Here is an 18,417-nt window from a genome sequence, read left to right on the forward strand (position 1 = left end):
TCCAGTTACATATCACTTTAGTGTGCTATTACAAAGGTCATGTTGAAATGCCAATCAATTCTTTAGTAGTAAGGGGTGCACCAGTAGCTTGGTTGATAGAGTAGGTCACTCATAATCTAATGGTTGTGGGTTCAATACCTCAAAAGCCAGCCCAGGTCAGCTGCCTAAGTGTGTCCTTGGAAAAGTCACCACTTATCACCATCATGATATAATACATTAAAAATGTCCTTATGACAACAACAACAACAAACTAACCGTTACAGGGAAAGACCATTTCTTCCTTTTAAGTGTGAATTGTTGAAACCATCTCTGACATTCTTCAGCAATAGCAAGATTTTAACATCAGCTACTGTGATTGACCTTTGGATATCAGATTGGCACAATTTTCATTGAGGATAAAGCAGAAATCTTTAAAAGTCTTTTGGTAAAATCCCATATCATCCAGCTTAGTGGGAGTAACCAAGATCTTGAAGACAGCCAACGTGCCAGCTATACTGGATATACAACCAGTACCATTTTCATTCTAGAACCAACTAGGCATCATAAGGAATCAGAAAACCCATGTTGATATAGTCATCAATTTCTGAGAAGTATAACAATCTTATTGACGTAGCATCAATACTGAGGTTTAGTCATTTTCATTTTGGACCAATTAGACACCATAAGGACTCTTCTGATGAAACCCTATGTCCAAACGTCTTTCCATTTAAGAGTAACAAAAATATGATTTTCAAGATAGACACAAATAGGACTTAAGATGAGAACCATTTTAATTAGGAATCAACACAACATGATAAGAAGTATTTTAGTGAAAACTCCATACTGATATGACCATTCATTTAAGAGTGGTAGTGATACATTTTCAAAATGGCCATTGTGGCAGCCATATTACACATCAAATTGGCACCATTTTCTTTTAGATACCATGAGAAGTCTTTCATTGAAAACCCCATGTTGATATGACCATCATGTAGGAACAGCAAAGATAATAAGATTTTACAGTTGACCATTGTAATGGCCATAATGGACTTCAGGTCAGTACCATTTTCATTTTGGTTTGGTGCTTTACTACACAGCAACACAATCAGGTTGTTTAGTGCCAATGCAATTGAGTAGAATGCCTTGCCCAAGGATACACCATGGCAGCTGACCCTGACTGACCTGATGGTAGGATTCAGTTCAGCACTGTTTCAGTCATGGGTCAGGCATGCTAACCACTGGGTCACAACAGCTTCCTTTTCACTGAGGACAAACTAGACATGACAAGAAGCATATTAATGAAAACAACATGTAAATATGACCATCAATACTGGAGTAGCAATAACAAGATTTCAAGATGGTTGCTGTGGTGGCCATATCGGACATCAGATCTAAACTACTTTCATTTTACTGAAAACCCCATGTTGAGAAGCAGTGAAAAGACTTTCAAGATTGCCGCTAGTAACATACATGCCAACCCATGGCGAGGAAAAAGTAGACAAAACGAGTAATCCAAGCAGAAAAAGAGTAATCCACATATAACATGATAAAAATTCAATCAGCATATGTACAAAATGATTTTTTCATCCCTCTTAACTTTTAACATCAAATACTGCTTCAAGTGTTTGTATATAACACTCTGAGCTTTAAAAAGCAACAGACTCGTACTGCATTAAAAAAAACTCTGTACCAGCTGACACTATGAATGTCTTGCACACCACTAGAGCACTAAGTGCTGGGTTACTGAGCCTGGATCTGAATTCAGTTTTATTTTTGTTAACAATACTGAACAATCTCTCACAGTCAGCATTAGAATGGTAAATAACCAATATTCCTTTCATAATCTGACAAAGAGGAAATTTATATATTCCAATTATTGGGTCTTTTAGCTGGGAAATAAGATGAAAGAAATCAGCTATTAAGTACATTGTCAGGTAGAGTGCCAACTTGATTCTTCAGGAGTTCTCCTTCTAATTTATCAGCATCCTTTCCTGCAGCATGGTGCATAATATGACACTGACAACCTGATATGTACAATGATGGAGACATTTTACAAAATATAGCATGCAACTCCTTTATGAATTCCAGTCATCACTGATGCAGCATCAGCTGAAAACCCCCATACAGTTCTGCCAACTTATATTTATTCAAAGCATTATCAAGCAAATAAAAAATGTGCTTTCTCCAGTGGAATCTACTGTTAATTCTGGTAATGAACGAAGAGCATTCTGATTTGGCCCTTTTTGTTGTCATAGTCTCTTACAAGACTGGGTACAACTTTTTGTCATAATCACTACTTCTGTCTGTTGCAATACTAAATGACCCTATTTTCATGGCTTCAGCAATTTTAAGTGAAGTATCTTCTGCTAAACACCTAACAATATTAGATGATATTGTTCTTGTACATGCATATTTTCTGCGATTTTAGAATCAGGAAACATTCATCTGAACAAAGGACCAACAGAGTCTTCTACCGCTAGGAATACCATGTTCTATTAAGAACTCACTTGATAACACCTGCATTTATAAAATTCGTGTCCACTATTTAGTTCTGCTGTAAAAAAGAAATTACCTTAGTACTGGGGTTAGCAAAATGAGCTAATTCAAGGTTTCTTTGTTTTACCACTATGACCAATATTAAAATCCTTTCCACACAGCCTGCAAGGGGCATGAAACTGCCCTAGCATGGAACGCTGTATTGTGTAATTCATATATTCATGTCTGAATCGGTTTTTCATCTTTTCCTAATCCATCTGTGACATTATTTTTAAAATATTTTTGCTCTAACACATGCATCAACTAAAATAAATCTGACTTGACTTTTAGCGCCAAATACCTATAGACTGGTTCTGTACCAGATACGAATTAGAACAAAGAATCTGTAAGCAAAAAATTATAAGTTAGAAAACCAGTCTGTTCTTTTCTAACTAAGCCATACAGCTGCTATAAATAGAAATAGAGGTCAAAGTTGAAAGTAGAAACCAGCACGTTTCTTGAAGTAGGGAAATGCTATAAACAGAACATAATACTGTTAGGAAAGAGCATGCAAGTCTACCGACAAGTGTACTCTTCTGTCGTAGTTACATTGAAGCCGTTTTTCTAGAATATGGTCTGTGGGATTAATGGTATGTTATGAAAATCAGAAAACAAATTATTTGTTTTTGGAGGGGGATATACCAAAAACAAGCACTCTGAATACATTTATGCGTAAGGTGTAATTTAGTGGAAAAAAAGCATAATAATTACGCCAAAAGCGTAATGGTTGGCATGTATGTAGTAGCCATGCTTGAGTTCTGATCAGCACCATTTTCATTTAGCAGCAACTACAAATTGAAAATCTTTTTTTTTAAAACCAAGCTGAAACAGTGAAACCCCAGTTTGTTATAACCTGAATTTGGAAACTGCACGGTTGTGTTGAGGCTATGGAAACTTTGTAATAATTTCACTAATATCATTAAGTACTGCAAAAAGTTTTTTGCCAATATAAACAAGATTTCTATACAACAATGTGAGTCTTATCAGTGCATTATGCATTTTGATCTTAGTTTATTTTTCAAAGACTGGTTAAAAGAAATGATAAGTGTTATTATTATTATCACTGACCAATAAGCAAAGCAATTCTTCAGTGCATTCTCTGAAAAACTGCTGCTTAAACAAAGCTGACAGGTGTTTGCTCATTTAACTGGAATAGACAATCAAAATCAAATAATGTGGTAGTTGAGAAAAGTTTCACATGCAAATTTATAAGTTAATTAATTTAAAGTAATTATTAATCATCAAAGTCAATCTCACAGCTAAAAGTTGTTCAAATTGTGGGGCAGTGATTTATAAAAACATAAAACAAAATAAATGAAAGTCACCAACATGTGCATGAGACTCGGTGGTATTGTCAGAAAATCAATAAAAAATCAACTGACCAATGAATAATATCCATTACCTATATAAAAAAATGACTGCATTATTCATGAACAATTATTATTGCTGAAGTAATTCAAACAAGCATATTCAACGGCAGGAAGCTGCTGAAAATTAATCAGTAGATACTTGATATACATCTCAGCATGCTTCAAATTCCAAAACGGATTTTGATTCATAGCAGAAAAAACTCTAGTGGTATGAAATTTATCTGACACTGCTTAATGACTTAAACATGTAGTCATACAGAACCATACATGTGCCTCATGTTTCCTCATATAATTTGTGTGTGTGTGTGCACTTGACTGAGCCACGTAATGACATAAGGACTAAATATTATATTTCTCTTTGCACGTTTATGATGGAATTGTTACGGAATCACTCTTACAGATGCAATGAGAGTGGTTTGTGAGTACAGTACAGGTACTGATATTTTAACTACAGTGTATAATCATGCAATAGACATGTATTGGTATTATGTACCAATACATGGGACTTTGAATAAAGCAAAATATTAAGTATGCAATCTCTGTTTTCACTATTTCTCATTTAATAGACACCGATTTAAGATGTTAACTGTGCCAATGAAGCATGTAGTTCAACATCCATTCCTATTATTCCAGCCCTTTTTTGTAGAGCCTAGGAGATAAGCATGGATTGTACCCTTCAGTTAAATTATCTGTTTGCTTATAGCTCAGTATGGTACAAAATGGTCTTGCTCTGTGGACTCTGACCATCATGCTATGATGGGGTTTCACTGTACAACCAACCCATCAAGAACAGGAGTGAGATTTTCACCAAGGCTGCCATGAATATCATGTCTGAGCAGTAGGATTTTAATTTAGGACCAACTAAATATTATAACAAATCTTTAGCAAAAACCCTAGCTTGATATGACAAGATTATCTGTTCAGGAGTATTGATAAGATTCTTAAGATGGTCATGCTGGCAGCCTTACTATATTCGTGAGGGGTAACATTTGCATTTAGGACAAAAAGGACCCTGGAATGTATGTGTTTGTAGACTTTAACAGTAATCCTTTCAAAAGTTTAGGAGCAATAACAAATTTGTGCTAATCAACTGAGGATACCAAGACTGTAGCATAAACTCTTCAGGATTATAACCAGTAAAGATACAAACTGAGAAACAGCAATGACTGTATCAAAACTGAAACTGAAAAGACAAAACCATTAAAGAAATGTCTATGTGTAATAGGCAATTCCCCTACCAAATGACATTCAGGTATGTGTAAGGATTGTATGATTCTTGTAGTTACAAAAAGTGTGAATGGACAGATGCATAAAGAGAAAAGGTAATTACTATAGCACTCCCACATCTCAATTTGGGGACATTAACTAATGGCTATAAAACATGATGAAAAACCTACAGGATATTCTTTGGGCATTTAACCAACCTTCAATCTTGGCATATTCTGAGATCCTGGTGTAGTTAACTAGTGCTGCATTCTCCAGACACTTTTTGATGACTCTTCTCACTTCTTCAGGTGCTACAGGTGTCACAATGTCTTTCATCAACACCTGCAGCAAAAGCAAAATTAGTTTAACAATTAGAGTCTACAGTCAAAACAATATTGTGAATGGCACATTATATGCCCACCCCTAGTTTAATAGCCCTCTATACAGAAAACCATTTTCTTCTATCACTTACAGTCACCTTGACCTTTGACAATTAAACTTTGAAATCAACTGGCTTCTTCCTTACCCAGCAATGACTGATACATGTATATATCTTCTGATGATCATATTATGTTCAAAATTGTACAGCAATCCATTAAAATATGCGGAGTACTTCCATGTGCAAAATCCTGCTGTAAATACAAAGGAAAGCAATCCTTACACAAATTATTAGGAGGGGTAGGGACATGCCAATATATACATCAATTCCTTCGATTAGAACTGTAATAATGTTCCAGGTTTTGCAGCAATCTATTAAAAACTGCAAGACAATTTACATGTGCAAGATTTTGTCTTCCAATGCAGGACAGAGCAAAAATATAAATTATCAGAGCTCACCAATTTCTTAATATGCACATCTTTAGAAGATGGACGTAACATGTACAAAGCTTCGTGGCAATCCACTGAAAATTGAGGCTTGTCATAATATTCTGTCATACATCCAGCTCCATGTCAAAAAGAGCAATAACTCTAACAAATATTGCCAGAACATGGTGGGCTATTAAAATATATATCTTCAGACGATGACAATAATATGTAACAAGTTTCAGCACCATCCATCAAAAACTGCAGGACTAGTTGCAAACACAAGATTCTGACATACACGTTGCATTCAGCTTGAAGACAACAATGGCAATATCCAAATAAACACTGAGGAAGGACAATAATTTGTTGATATCTTCATATGATGACCATGTTTCATGTGCCTAGTTGAGTTCTGTCATATGCTAATACATCAGGCTTCAAGTGCAAAAGGGCAATAACTAACAAAAATCAGGATCAGTGATTTGTGGATACGTAGGTGATAATCATAATATCTACCAAATGATCAGTTGATATGTAGGCAATAACTCTAATATATATCAAGTGACTTGCTGATATGTATGTGATAACCATAATATAGTGATTAAAGTTTGAAATGCATGGACTCCCATTTAAACAGAGATGTTGATCCCTACTAGTTGTAGAGTACATTTGGATGATTTCTGATACTGAACAAAGTTTATACAGTGACAAGATTGGTTAATGTGTACAGACATGGGGGTATCCTTTTTATTAAAGATATTTCTGAGGGGTTCTTTTATTTTCGCTTGTAATTCCCTGTTGAGTCTCACCTTAATATTGTTTGCCACAGAGACTACATGTGAGTAACTATGTAACATTACCTGTAGTACAATGACCTCTTAACTCTTAAGTATATTTTAGGCTGGTAGATGTGCTTTTATATACTTTAGATTTTATGCCTATTTCGGCAACATTCTTGAAAATAGTCAGCCACTTTTGTAGTTTTAGCAACTTTGATTTTGGTTTCCTGGCTTCTTTATATAAAGGGATCAAGTGGTTGTGTAGTGGCAAATGCTTGGCTTGCTGGAGTTCTGCAACTGGAATGTCCAGTTTTCTCTTTGTGTTTAGTCTTCACATCTCTTCTAACCACTGTGGTTGTGGAGGAGCTAAATAGAAGTGCTAATCCATAGAGACTCATCAGGCTCTCTTTGGATTTGGGGTCTATCAGACAGGTTTCCTGCAGATAGTCACCTTCATTTCTGATTAAATTTTTGAACTTAAAGAAAGTGAAGACTGATAGGATGTGGAGGCATACCCTCTCATCTAATCACCACCAGTCCCTGAGCAGTTTCATTATCTTTGTAACTCATCAGAGGAAAATGGTTTGTTTATTCACTTAAGCTGAACCCTGGCTGCACGAAAGTTCTGTCATTCAAAACCTGGCCAATGCAGTCTGAAAATGAGCACACTGGCTGCAACAGTAGATCATGACAATATAAATGTCACATGACCAAAAATGTGGCTGTACTGGTAGCACCAGCAGCTATGGGTAAATAAACTTCTCACTAACAAGATATGGTGTTCAGCTGAATAAATTAGTTAACATTTCTGTCTGAATAGTTACCAAGACAACAAAATTGGTCAGGGACTGGACGTGCCTAGATGACCCAGCAGATGGGAAGGTACATCTCAATATCCTACCAGGCATAACTTTCCTACAATACAGTGATTTGTTGTTATGTAGGTGACAACCATAATATAGTGATTTGTTGCTATGTTGGTGATAACCATAACATTGATCTGTTGATATGTTGGTGATAACCATAATACATTGATTTGTTGATATGTAGGTGATAACTGTAATATATGCATGCCATTATGAAGATCAGTGTAATGTAAATGTGCAAACAATGATTTCTGCCTTGAACACATGATAAATCTCGTGTCCTCTTCAAAGCTAGTTTGTCAGATCTGCAGGATTTTCATTCAGAACCAATTATATATTGCAGTAAGTGATTTAGTGACCAATCCAAGACAATACCACCATTCATGCAAGAGAAGTACTGATATTAAAAATTTCAAGATGGCCACTATCGTGTCATCTTGGAGGTAAAATAACCACGATTTTCATTCAGAACCAGCTATAGTGTTTTACTAAAAGAAACATGTTAACACTGCCATCCTTTGAAGTGGTTATAAAATGATTTCCTGGATCTTGGATAAGCATCATCTTAATACAAAAAGAACTATAAACTTTATTACAACAAAAAAAGGTGTTGTATTTTTTATTGCACCAAAAAGGTGTTTTGTGCTGGAGAATTTTGATTTTTTTTTCAAATGTCATCATACATGCCAACCCCTACAGAGTATAAACATAATTATTACTGTTATGTGGCAATATCTATTCAGTAGATTCTGGCTTTTGCAAGGTCGCTCATGATGAGAGCATGCTACTTTGAACAAGCAGATGTAGTAACTGAGACATCCCTATACCAAGGGGAGATCATTCTGCCTGACCCACACCTAGGTGAGCAAAAAGACTAGTAGCCTTTTATCTAAAGGTTTTTAACCAGGGAGGGATGGATTTGTGAGATGGTAGTAGTTCTCCTAAGGTATTATGATTGGGTAACATGTAAAGAAGAACCAAAATGGTATAATCCATGTACAAGCAAGCACAAGATGGAATTAAGTTGAAAAAAGTGTAATGTTTATGTCAAAAGCTTAATAGTTGGCAAGTGTCACCATGGCCATAAATTCAAAGAATTAGCTATTAGATTGTTTCAAATTTTGGGAAACCACATAGGCATCAATTTCTTCAATTTGTTCCTCATGAGTATGATTATTGTTCTGTGCTGTCAATCCCTAGTTTAATAACACAAGATCCCTCAGTGTTCAACTGTTTGATAAAATAAATTAAAACTGTACTCTATTTCAGGTCTGTGACCAACAGAGTTAGAATGGGTCAAACATCATTTGCATCAAAAGGACACTCCATGCTAGAAGAAAATGGCAACTTTAATAATATGTTTACTGCAGAAAGGGTAACAGACTAATGACATCTCGACAGTGAGGTACAAATAATGAATATTCTGCTACTTATTATTTCTGAACAGTGATTAAGAACCTTACTCTCTCCAACAATGACAATGTGGCTTTCAGGGCTCCTTCTGGCCTGCCAAAAGGAAAGCTGTACCTGAAAGTCAGAAAATGCAAATGCAAGTCATTTGACAAGAAAATTAAACAAAAACAAAAGTATGTTCCAAGAATTGTCCTGTTTTCCCCAATAACCTATTCTTATTCCTCTTTATTCATCTAAAAACAAAAAAAAGGACTATTTGTTTAGCACATTTTCAAGTACAACAACATGAATAAGTGTACCTCTCTAATTATTTATAAACATAGTACTTATAAAATTTATGGTTAATTATAGTATTATAGTCATTCAATCAACTCTATTCTTAACATTTTAAAGCAAAATTCATTCGATTTCTGTTAAGATAAATGGAAAATAAAAGTCAAATCAATCTTTTAGCAGAAGGTATATAATTATAAGAGCTAGAACCCACTGTATGTAAGACAACCTAAAAACCAGCCAAGAACTAACTGGTTTGGCAGCTACTCAGCTATATACCCTCTCTGAATGGCAATCATCAAGTAGTTCCACTGAATTCTAGCAATTATCATGATTTATATATATCTAAACCATTAGTGTTATTCCACTACAGCAATTATCATGATTTATATACTTTATCTAAACCAATAGTGTCATTCCACTACAGCAATTATAATGATATAAGTTGTGTCTAAAGCCAGTATCAAGATATATACATTTGAAACAAGAAGTCGGACTAAGTTCTGTCAGTAATAATTGGACTAGACCATCACACTGCAAAATTTCACAAAGCCATGCAGGATCAGCTGAACAAGATGACAAGTCTATAAATTGGGAGTTTTTAAGTTAATGTGAAATGTATAATGTTTTTTAAAAAAAAAGGTAAATGAAATAACTGCAAGTAAACTAATAAAAAAACTCTATGACTAACAAGAATACTGTGAACTGCATATTTTCTATCCACCCTGTGTTTAACAGTCCTCTATGCAGCCAATATTAGGGCATGGCTAACTCTGGAGATTGCAGATAAATGGGTCTCGGTGACCTGGACAGTTCAGAAACCATTACTTGAGTACATGCCATCCACAAAGTATGGTTACAAAACTTACTCCAGAAGAAAAGTTATTCTGCAAGATCCATCTTTCAATGAACAATAATGACCTTTGCCTTTTAACTTTACCTTTAGTCATATGGATAGCATTCTTTTGCATACCAGGGCCCAGCAACGTGGAATGAATTGCCCACTGAACTTAGACACAAAGACAGTGATCAAATTCAAGAGGGCTATCAAAACTCACTTATTTCAACTGCAAGAACAAACTTAAAGACCTAATAATGTTTCCTACCTTAAATATACTCAGCATGTTTTTTTAATGTTTTATAATTTCATGGTTTGTTTTTGTAATCATATCATTATGTTTTTTGTATCTTATAGGTATTGTCTAATGTTGTAAAGCGCTTAGAGCTTCTAAAGATTAGTTGCTATACGAAGTCCTCATTATTATTATTATTATTAACTACTGACCCTAAACTGCACCGGTGGTCTAGAGCATCCACCTCGGATGCAGGAGGTCACAGGTTTGAACTCCAGCCGAGTCATACCAAAGACTTAAAAAATGGTACTGAAAGCTGCCTCGCTAGGTGCTTAACATTAATAAGTTAGTGTTAGGACTGGTCAGTAAACTGCCACACTGCAGACATCATAGCGATATGCTGAATTTTTTTTTAAATATCCAGATCAAACACACATACATCTAAAGTGAATAGGCTTCTTTCTTGCCCAATGAGTATGTCATCCATGAACTGTGGTGAAGGTACATAGTTTAAAATTAAATTTTTAGGACAGAACCAATTTTCTTTCCAGATATAGTGCCCTTGACCTTTGACCTTCTGACCCCATAAAACATTAGGGTTTTTTCCTTCAAGGACAAAGCAAAGTTTAGTCAAGGTACATGATGCAGAATTTATGGTTTTATGCAAAAGTAATTTTTATCCTTCCAGTCAGTGATCTTGATCTTTGTCTGTTTGAACTGAAATTGATACCTTTTCCTTACGCGAAATGCATGATATCCTTAATACTTGGCCCAGGTATGCAATCTTCAAGTAATGTTATTGTGCAAAGAAAAATCATCTTTTATTCAGTGACCTTGACCATTGATTGTTTCATCCAAAAACTGAAGGTATTCTTCCTTACCCCCAGCACAAACCATCCAGAAAGTCTGGTAACTGTAGATGGTTATCCTGCAGAAGTTTACAGATTGACAGGGCCATTACATAATATACTCTGCCAAATGGATGGAACATAAAAATGGAAGACATATTCAATAATCAAATCTGTCAGTGGAATGAAAAAATAAAACTTTTTCCATTAAAGAACACATGCAAACTACACCCATCTATCTATGGATGCCATTCTTGAAGCTGGTCAATTAAAACTTGTTATGAATTTTAAAGTAAAATTCCAGTCAAGCATAACTTACCTGAAATGAGTTATCTGATTTTCAAGTAAAATCCTTAGAATTTCTTTTATCTCATCAAATTTTTCCTTTTCTGCTAAGAGAACAGTTCCAATCCCATCAGGTCTGAAAAATGACAGCAATATCTTATAAGCAAAGCATATGATGAATGCATATTCTTTAATTAAAAATTAAACCATCAAAACAGACAGGCAGATAGACAAACAAATTAACAAGCACGGAAATGTATGATAAAATATATAACTGTACATGTTCAATTTATAAACTTGGGTCCTTTAATTTGATATTAGCATTCTTCCCAAGAGAAATGCATCACTTTGAAAGTTTTGCAGTAGAAATTTGTTAACCCCAAAACACTGTTCAAGGTATTAAAAAAATAAATAAAGCAAAAATAATAAACAACAGTATATGCCTCACTGTAGACAAATTAATATCAACTGCCAGAAATGCCACCAATATGATCTGGAATTAAACCATTTGGTTTAGAGTAGTCATTGATAGGAATTTATGTAAATATAATGAGCAGATGGAAAATGGCTCTTGGTAATAAACGACTGTAGTGGTGTGTCCATTCATTACCGGTAGTGGTATGCAAATCAAGCTGCCCTAAAGTTACATCAATATACAGAAATAAATACTGATGAAACATCCATATAGAGACCCTTAAGGATGAATAATGGAGCATTACTTTTTTTTAAATTTATACTTTTACTTAGCTAAAGGTGCCAGCAATCTAAAATCATTATTACCTGTACAGGTTGGTATGCATTTTCTTGGGCTAATCTTAGTTGAATATCTGTCCCCAAGAGAGGGGATACAAACTGAAGTAGGGGGAATAGTACATTGTTACTAATTGCCATTCAATTATAACCTGAATGAGAATTTAAACATTCATCATATTTGCTCCAGTTGAAGGTCACAAACTTCTCCAATCAAATACACACTGAAAAGGGCATGTTGGTGTCTACTATTAAATACACATGGAAAAGGGCATGTTGGTGTCACCTATCAAAAACACACAGAAAAGAGCATGCTGGTGTCACCTATCAAATACACACAGAAAAGAGCATGTTGGTGTCATCTATCAAATACACACAGAAAAGAGCATGTTGGTGTCACCTATCAAATACACACAGAAAAGGGACATGTTGGTGTCAGCTATCAAAACACACAGAAAAGGGCATGTTGGTGTCACCTATCAAATACACAGAAAAGGGCATGTTGATGAGTGAATTATTTCATTATGACACAATACTGAGCTCAAATCAGTCTTCCAAAATCCAAAGCATGCATGGCTGATTCATGGCTGATTTATGGCAGATATAAATCACTAAACATTTCACAAGGGTATGGATACATTTCATTGACATATACTTTTCTTTATCAGGACCATTATTACATTAGCAAAACTGTATAAGCGACAGACATGTCATTTATAAAAAAAAAAAGAGAATGATTAATGCTCATCAACCTAAGTAAGTTTTATATAAGGACAAGGACAATTTCAGTTCTGGAAAGGTGAAACCTGGTAATTTCTGCAATCTTTGATGACTTTGTTTGCCTCCTTCATCAACAAAAGCATTATATATTTCATTCAAAGCAAATGGGGGAGGGCACTCTGAAGGTGTAAGCTTCACTAAATTTCTTCTGTTGCCATCTTAAAGTTCAACTCCATCTGTTCCAAAGTTCCATAGGAGTGCAGCAGGATTTTGAGTTATCCCCTACCTCATATGATGGTACTGTCCTCATCCTGTATGACTTCTGTGTTCAGATACAGCATGCCACAAGACAGCAACAATGCTTTATCATCACCATGCCAGGTGCCACAAGACAGCAACAATGCTTTATCATCACCATGCCAGGTGCCACAAGACAGCAACAATGCTTTATCATCACCATGCCAGGTGCCACAGAACAGCAACAATTCTTTATCATCACCATGCCAGTTGTGGAACCGGCTGACTGGTTAGGTGAGCAAAGCTGGTCATGTTGTGCCCAAAACAGAATGGGATTCAAACAGCAGAGCTGTGCTGGGATGAGCAACTTGGACTAGGCCAGGTTATTAAGATGGTCAGCAGAGCATGCATACATGCCAAGTTCTCTGGGACCAAATCAGGGAGATCAGTGTTCACAATCTGGGAGATCTGGTCCAAATCAGGGAGCTCAGTGTACACAATCTGGGAGATTCGAGCCAAATCAGGGAGATCAGTGTTCACAATCTGGCAGATTCAATTCAAATCAGGGAGATCAGTGTTCACAATCTGGGAGATTTGGTCCAACTCAGGAAGATCAGTGTTCACAATCTGGGAGATTTGGTCCAAATCAAGGAGATTAGTTTAATAACCATTTTTGTCATAAATTCAAGCAATTAATTGCAAATTGTAGCAAGACTACGTAAATTAACTACAATGATTATAGGTTACTGCATTTGTATGGGAAAATATGAACGAGTTTTGGGATGGAATACTGCACGACCTTGGGAGTGCAGTATATCCTTCCAACAAAACGAGTTCATATTTAATTATATAAACAATACACTACAAGAAACAACGGAAATGAATGTATGCCGCATTCCAAACTAAATACACAAGCACATCTTCATCATTGCACAGATCAACATTACTACTGCGCACATAACTCCTCCCAGATAAATTTAACTTAGTTGCGTGTTCGACATAACTTTCAAAAGAAAATGGTGTGTCTAGCTGAAATTGAAATTTGGAGTCATATTGTGAATGAATGTGAATTGCAACAACTTTTCCATTTGATCTGGAATGAACAGATTTGGTATTTTTCTCGATTCTATGAAAATTTTGTGATTAACGACTGGATTTGTATGTGATGATTCTACATGAAATACATGAGATTTAATAAGCTAGGGAGAAGCGTGTTGACGTCTGCAAATGTGTTTTTGTTTCTGTCATTGAATGTCTGAAATCATAATGTGGGAAAAATATGAAGTCTTTCAATTCCAATTATCAAAAAGACGCTATAGAATTTAATGCTTATTTCATTTTGAGTGCAGTAAGGAGGATGCAATTGCACTTATCATCGAAATTACAGCACAATTTCAAAATGTATAATCCAGATTGAAACCTATGACATGGCTCATGTAATTCGGATTTGCAGAATTAAGAAAATACATTTTTTTTTTTCAGGATGTAAAACTTAAGTATATTTTATTTTGCCATTCTTATCACCAGCTAAAGAAGAGAGTATATGACTTGTCACTTGTATGTTATTTGTAGGGACCTTATCTTGCATCTGTTATATAATGTAGCTAGCCTAAATCCATAACATTGTATCAACGCGGAATGTGCCAAATCAGCTGGTATGTGGCAGTCCACGAAACATCTCTTTTAGTTCATTCAGAAACAAATTTAAACAACCAAAACGTAAAGAGCCTCTTATGTGAGTGTACATGATTTGTGTACAAATCAAAAGTGCTGGCATCTGCGTCCATTGTTTGTTTACAATAGAAAGTAGTTCCTTTATGCACGTGAATGATATATGTGTATTGTTGAGCGAGTTCAGTATCGGGTAATATTGAACAATTCTGACAATGTAAAGTTAACGGGGGAAAACTTAGCATATAATAAATAATAGTTACTCAACTTTATTAATTCTCTTAGATATTATTTTCACTACACTTCATACATTTAAATGTCTATCCAAGAACTGTTGAACTTGCAAACATATTTCCTTTTTTCAACTGTGTATTTTCCTTTGAATCTGTTGGCGTACATTTCAATATGGTACCAAAATTATTATATTCTTAAAGAGTTCAAGAACTGCAAAGTGTTATATGTGACACATTACTCAAGACCGAAATAATAAGTAAAACAACTTACAAATATACAATAAATGCATCAGCGCATGTTGCACATCATGATTTGATTGGTTGTTAGTTTGAAAACAACTTGACTGACGCATAATAATAGTCTTAAACAGTCTACTGAATATTGTTTTAGCTGGAAACACCTATGCTTGGCAGATTTTGTTTCAGCTGGAAACACCTATGTTTGGCAGATTTACTTTTAGCTGGCAATACCACTACTTGGCAGATGTTTTAGCTGGAAACACCTATGCTTGGCAGATTTTGTTTTAGCTGGCAATACCACTACTTGACAGATGTTGTTTTAGCTGGAAACACCTATGCTTGGCAGATTTTGTTTGAACTGGCAATACACTACTTGGCTGATGGTGATTTAGCTCAAAATATCTCTTGGCAGATTTGTGATTTCCAGGAGTTTCTGTTGGCAAATCAGTAGATCAAAGATAGGGGTCAAAATCGAAAGACCACCAGACAATACAGTAGACTTGTCATGTACGAGTATGTGCAGCCATTACACATGTAGCTAAGTTACCCAGTGCAGTGCGCTATAAATAGAACACCTGTTACTCATTCGACTCCATACGCATAGGCCTGCCTGTTAACTGTTAAACAGTGTAGTGTATGTTCCATTTAACAGCAATTTTAACCATTTTACATTTTTGGTACACATCTATTATGTATGGAAAAATTTAAGAGTAAAGTCCGATCGTTATAGCTGTGTAATTATTTTTCTCAGAAAATTTTTTTATGTGCTTTAAAATCTTGAGACAAGTTCTTTGTCTACATCCACATTACTAAGTCATCTGAATTTGTTAATTTATAAAAACTAATTGCTATCTACATCAATATCAGAGCCTTTACCTAAGTTAATGAAGCTTTCATAGTTGTGATTCTAATCATGAAAAGTACTGAACGAAATCCGCAACCTCCATTTAGGAGAGTGGAGAATACGACCCAGTTACTTTAAATAGCAGGTTTCTACCAGACCATGTGATCTGACATAATGGTCATTCACAGCAATAAATGAGGTATCTAATAGGGGGTTTTCCCCGAAGGTGGTGCTACAAAAACCTGCTAAAAATGGCCGATGTTTACAGCAGACATCAAAAGGCGCTTCCATGCGAATGGAGTAGAAACGTTAAAAGGCGCTTTCATGCGAATGGAGTAGAGGCATCCAAAGGCGTTTGCATGAGGTAAAGGGGAATCAGAAAAAACTCTTGCAACAGTTGAATAATATTGATGCTTGGTCAATAAATATCTAACTGCATCAGCCAGATGGCTGTATGCACTGTCTGACAGACGGGATGGCCTATGATGGCTGGTACAGGTCTTGCAAGCTATATGACCTGCATATGCCAGTGTGCTGCAAAAAGGATGACAACTTGTACCATTAATTTTCCAACTTGCCAGTAGATAGTCATGCTGATAATCTGGCAGGAAATTCCCCACAAGCTAACATTTTTCATGTAGTTTAATGCATGATTTGCCACATTTGGAATTCTGGTAAAACATGGGTGGATTTCATTATGACAACATCTGTGGCATCATGTTTGACAGTTACTGTAAGGGCTGTATGGATAATATTCATGAGTGGTGGAGGCATGATCATTATTGGGCATGAACTCCCCACATGAATAAGATGTAGAAAGCATATGTACTGCTGTTGGTCATGCTTTATGTCACTTTTCACCCATGTGTATCATATTGCTATGAACTTGGGGATAAACACTGCATAAACTTATTTGGTTACGACTTTTGTCTCTAATTAAATAATGAAAATAAAAAATTCTTATACAATTTTAATATTTGTAAGACCAGTCATGAACAAAATAAAGTCAACAAGTATATGGTATTGTTGGTGATTTATGATCATAAATCAGCTGTGTGGGCTTTCTGTTGCATAAATTTATGATCATAAATCAGCTGTGCAGGCTTTCTGTTGCATAAATTTATGATCATAAATCAGCTGTGCAGGCTTTCTGTTGCACAAACTAATATCATCTCAACACCTGTAATACACTGAAAATATTCACCTACCAATATACCCTTTTCCTTTCTATACATAAGAGCATACCAAGATCTTCAAGGTTTATTCAGTGAATTTTTAAATGCTCATTCAGCTATTAACATATGGTCAGTTAGTGGCAGGTCACTTCTTAAACAACCCCCCACTTTTCTATGTAATGACCCTTATTCTGAGCATAGATCCAAAAGTATGGTCAATTTTTGACATGTCACTTCCAATTTTCTCCATGATTTTTTATGGCTTGTACTCTTTAGTTATAAACAAAATATCAAGTAATTTTTTGACGAATTTTTGATCGCTTGGATCCTAAATTATTAATAAATACAATCATTGATAAGGCAGACTACTAGTCCAAAAATTTACACACAGAAAATTTTCATACTGAAATGTTGCAGCAAGCATCTGAGACTATAAACAGTGTGTGTGTGGGGGTGGGTGGGTAATGAACTAGTTTTATCACAATAGGCTAATCTTAGTGACATGTTTTTAGGGTATTTCCTCCATTTCTTACAACAGATTTTTAACAATACTTTGCAGAGATATTCTGACATCAACCTATGATGCAAATTCATTGGACACCCTGCTTGAAATAACCAAACATGACTTCTTTTATGCTAAAAGTGAGTCAAAGCAGATATAAACCAAGGTACAAAAATTCTTGGTATAAATGTGTGCAAAAAACCCCGAGCTAAACACAAAAACCCAACCATGAATGTAAAAATAATATACAATTTAGCTTCATAGCCCCTGCTACAGAGGGCAGGTGCTATGAATTCTAGTCCAAACATCTGTATATGACCAAGGAAAAAAAATGGTTGAGATGTATTCATGCTGTACATATGTGCAGACACCCATGCAGACATCGACAGAAACACAGCAGCTTAAACTCTACTTAATAAAGGCAAGGTAAAAGTCACTAAACTCAACAGTTCATGCTTTTTTTCCATGCACATATCCAAATGGAAAATGAAGTACAGTGAAACCCCGCGTTAAGTTATGTATTGAGCAATATAGCGACAAGTCTTTAAACTGAGGAACAAACTGTATGTGTATCCTTTTGGTTATACATGGTGGGCAAAGGGCTTCTTTGACAC

The 18,417-nt window shown here is 35.4% G+C and overlaps 1 protein-coding gene across 2 annotated transcripts in view; it reads right to left on the reverse strand.

Annotated features, from left to right (window-relative positions):
* The window catches only part of LOC149788471 (calcium-dependent secretion activator 1-like), a 237,371-nt gene that overhangs the window by 82,392 nt on the left and 136,562 nt on the right, over positions 1-18,417 (reverse strand). For both annotated transcript variants that reach the window (XM_089974454.1, XM_089974453.1), the window contains exons 13-15: positions 11,466-11,567; positions 9,003-9,066; positions 5,309-5,432 (exon numbers count right to left, since the gene is read on the reverse strand). In XM_089974454.1, coding sequence (XP_089830580.1) covers positions 5,309-5,432; positions 9,003-9,066; positions 11,466-11,567 — 290 coding nt within the window. The remainder of the gene's footprint in view (positions 1-5,308; positions 5,433-9,002; positions 9,067-11,465; positions 11,568-18,417) is intronic.

The sequence above is a fragment of the Sinohyriopsis cumingii genome, chromosome 11, assembly GCF_028554795.1.
Source record: "Sinohyriopsis cumingii isolate HCF-2022 chromosome 11, ASM2855479v2, whole genome shotgun sequence".
NCBI classification, from domain to species: Eukaryota; Metazoa; Mollusca; class Bivalvia; order Unionida; family Unionidae; genus Sinohyriopsis; species Sinohyriopsis cumingii.